This window comes from Vombatus ursinus, unplaced genomic scaffold, assembly GCF_900497805.2.
Source record: "Vombatus ursinus unplaced genomic scaffold, bare-nosed wombat genome assembly UNPS02014810.1, whole genome shotgun sequence".
NCBI lineage: Eukaryota > Metazoa > Chordata > Mammalia > Diprotodontia > Vombatidae > Vombatus > Vombatus ursinus.
Genome location: NW_020954588.1, coordinates 48,647,732 through 48,650,511, shown reverse-complemented (window position 1 = coordinate 48,650,511; position 2,780 = coordinate 48,647,732). Strand labels below are relative to the sequence as shown.

Below are 2,780 nucleotides of genomic sequence, written 5' to 3'. Positions count from 1 at the left end.
GTGTGTGTGTGTGTGTGTGTGTGTGTGTGTGTGTGTGTGTGTGTGTGTGTGTGTAAAATTCTTGCCTGGCCCTGCTAATCACCAAGACCTCCTCTGCCTCCATTGACTGTCCCTGTCTAAATGAGGAGTTAGGCCTGAGAGCACTGGTGAGCTGCCCATGTTCCCAGAGCCAGGATCAGAACCCAAGTCTCTCCTACCTCCAAACCCATTGTCCTTTATCCCACTAAAACCTCTCCTCCAAAGTTACCATTCTTAGGTCTTTAGGTTGCCAGGTGTGTGCTGGATAGAGAACTGGACTGGAAGCCTGGAGTTGTCATTCAGTCATTTCTCAGTTGTGTCCAACCCTTTATGACCCCATTGGCAAAGATTTTGGAGTGGCTTACCATTTCCTTCTCCAGTTCATTTTACAAATGAGGAAACTGAGGCAAACAGGGTGAAGTGACTTGCCCAGAGTCACCCAGCTAGGAAGTGTCTGAGGCCAGAATATGAGTCTTCATGACTCCAGGAGGGTCCAGGTTCAAACTCTAACTCTTACACTAGCTGTGTGACTCTCATCAAGTCATAGCATATCAACTGTAAAATGAGGAGGTTGAACTCTCTGGCCTCTCAGTCCCTTCCAGCTCTCTAGCTGATCTTCACACGGTGTGGTCTTAAGATCCCTCGCCATCCCTGTGGCCCCCTGGTCATTGGAGCTAAAAGGCCATGATTTCCTGCAATTCTCACTTTATCTCACATGAGGATCCAAAGCTTCCCTTGCCACCCCCTCCCTCCTTTCCTCAGTTTCCCAAGATGACCGTGTCCTTACCAACCAGACCACAAGGGAATAGTGGCCGCTGCGGGCAGCTGCATGCAGCACGGTCATGCCATCGTGGGCCCGCAAGTGCACATCAGCCCCGCAGTCCTTCACTAGGAACTGGACGATGTGTAAGTGGCCTTCCTGGCAGGCCAGGTAGAGAGGGGAGGCTCCGCTCTGGGTCCGCCTGTTCACACACCTGTAGGGAGAGATGGGAGAGTCAGCAAAAGATGGAGCTCTTCCACTAGGGTTTAGCACTCCAGGAAGAACAAGCCTGAAGGAGGAATCAGCTGAAGCCAGGAATCAGCTTGGCTAGGTCTGTTTTTCCATAGAGTCAAAAACCTTGCCAATTATCCTTCTGTTTGGTGCCTCTAAAATGCTTAGATGAGCTGAACCAACCCTGGCATGTGAATGTCATGGAGCACTACTGCGCTGTACAAAACAGAAAAAGTGAAGAATTCAGAGAAGCCTGGGAAGGTTTATATGAACTGATGCAGGGTAAAGTAAGCAGAAGCAGGAGAAAAAAAGCTATACAATGAATCCAGTGATGCATATGGTAGGAACAAGATAGCAAAACTGAACCTTGTGTCACCACAATGACTAAGCTTGGGCCAGAAGGAAAAGATATAGACTCAACTTCTGTCTTCTCACTGGAGAGATGGTGGATTCTCAGTGTGGACAATGTTCTATACTGTCAGCCTGGGATAAGGGATATAATGGTTAGTTTTGCTGAACTGTTTTTTGTCTTTAATTCTTTATTACAAGATCCGACTCTCTGGGTAATGGTGGGAGACGGGATATATTTGGGGGTGGAAATGTCATAAAATAAAATATGTCAATAAAAACACTTTTTAGAAAGAAACGTTAAAGAGATGGATTGCCTCTCCCCCCTCCCCATCAAATTAGTAAAAATAGGGGAATTCCATGGTGGAGACACCAGAGAAGTTGTGAGTTGGTCCAAACATTCTGGAAAACAATTGGGAATTGTCTAATCCAATCCAAGTATTTATTCAGTGTCTGCTATATGTAAAGCGAGAGGCAGTGTGGGGTAGTGGATAAAGAGGCAGCCAAGGATCAGGATTATTTGCGTTCAAATCCCACATACTAGCCATGTCATCACAGACAAGTCACTTAACCTCCCAATGCCCAGGGTGATTCTCTATGAAGGTACAAAAGAGTGCAGATCTGCAGCCAAGGAAGGAGTTTGCACACCAAGAGTTTCCTCCCTTCAAGGAGTTTACAGTCTCCTGGGAGGGGGATGGAGCTTATGTTTTATGCAAGAAAAGTTATAAAACTGTTTACATTCTTTGACCTAGAGATCCCATTTCTGGAACTATACTCCAAGGTTGCTAATAGCAAGAAGACCGTTATGTACTAAAAATACTTATAGCAGCAACATTTATGATCAAAAGCAGGAAACTGAGGCTCAGAGACTGAGAATAGCAGAACAAGGTGGGGTGTGAAAATAGGCTGCTGAAGGTGAAGGCACAGTCCTTGGGTTCAAGTCTTAGCTCAGTCATCGACTCCGTGTGATGACCTTGGACAAGTCTCTCCATTTCTCTGAACCTCAGCTCCCTCATCCATAAAATGGGAATGATATTTGTTCAACCACCCTCAAAGACTCTTGTGAGAATCAAACAAGATAGTGTGTGCAAAGTGATTCATGAGCTTTAAGGAGCTACAGAAATACCGGCTGTAATTACATTTCAAAAGCAGGTATGAAAATGCACTTCCGTTAATTCTCACTGCTTGCTACATTCTTCATCCTCTCTCCCTTCATCCTTCACTTCCTTCCTTCCTGCTTTTCTTTCCTTCATTCTCCTTCCTTCTCTCCCTTCCTTCCTCCCTTTACTTCCTTCCTTATTTCCTTCCTTTTTCTTTCCTTCCCTTCCTTCTTTCCTCCCTTTCTTCTTTCCTTTTTGTTTTCCTTCCTTCCTTCCTTCCTTCCTTCCTTCCTTCCTTCCTTCCTTCCTTCCTTCCTTCCTTC

The 2,780-nt window shown here is 45.6% G+C and overlaps 1 protein-coding gene across 1 annotated transcript in view; it reads right to left on the bottom strand.

Annotated features, from left to right (window-relative positions):
• ESPNL (espin like) overlaps positions 1–2,780 on the bottom strand; it is a 34,090-nt gene that overhangs the window by 25,128 nt on the left and 6,182 nt on the right. The window contains exon 3 of the mRNA XM_027875793.1: positions 806–992. Within this exon, the coding sequence (XP_027731594.1) occupies positions 806–992 (187 nt within the window). The remainder of the gene's footprint in view (positions 1–805; positions 993–2,780) is intronic.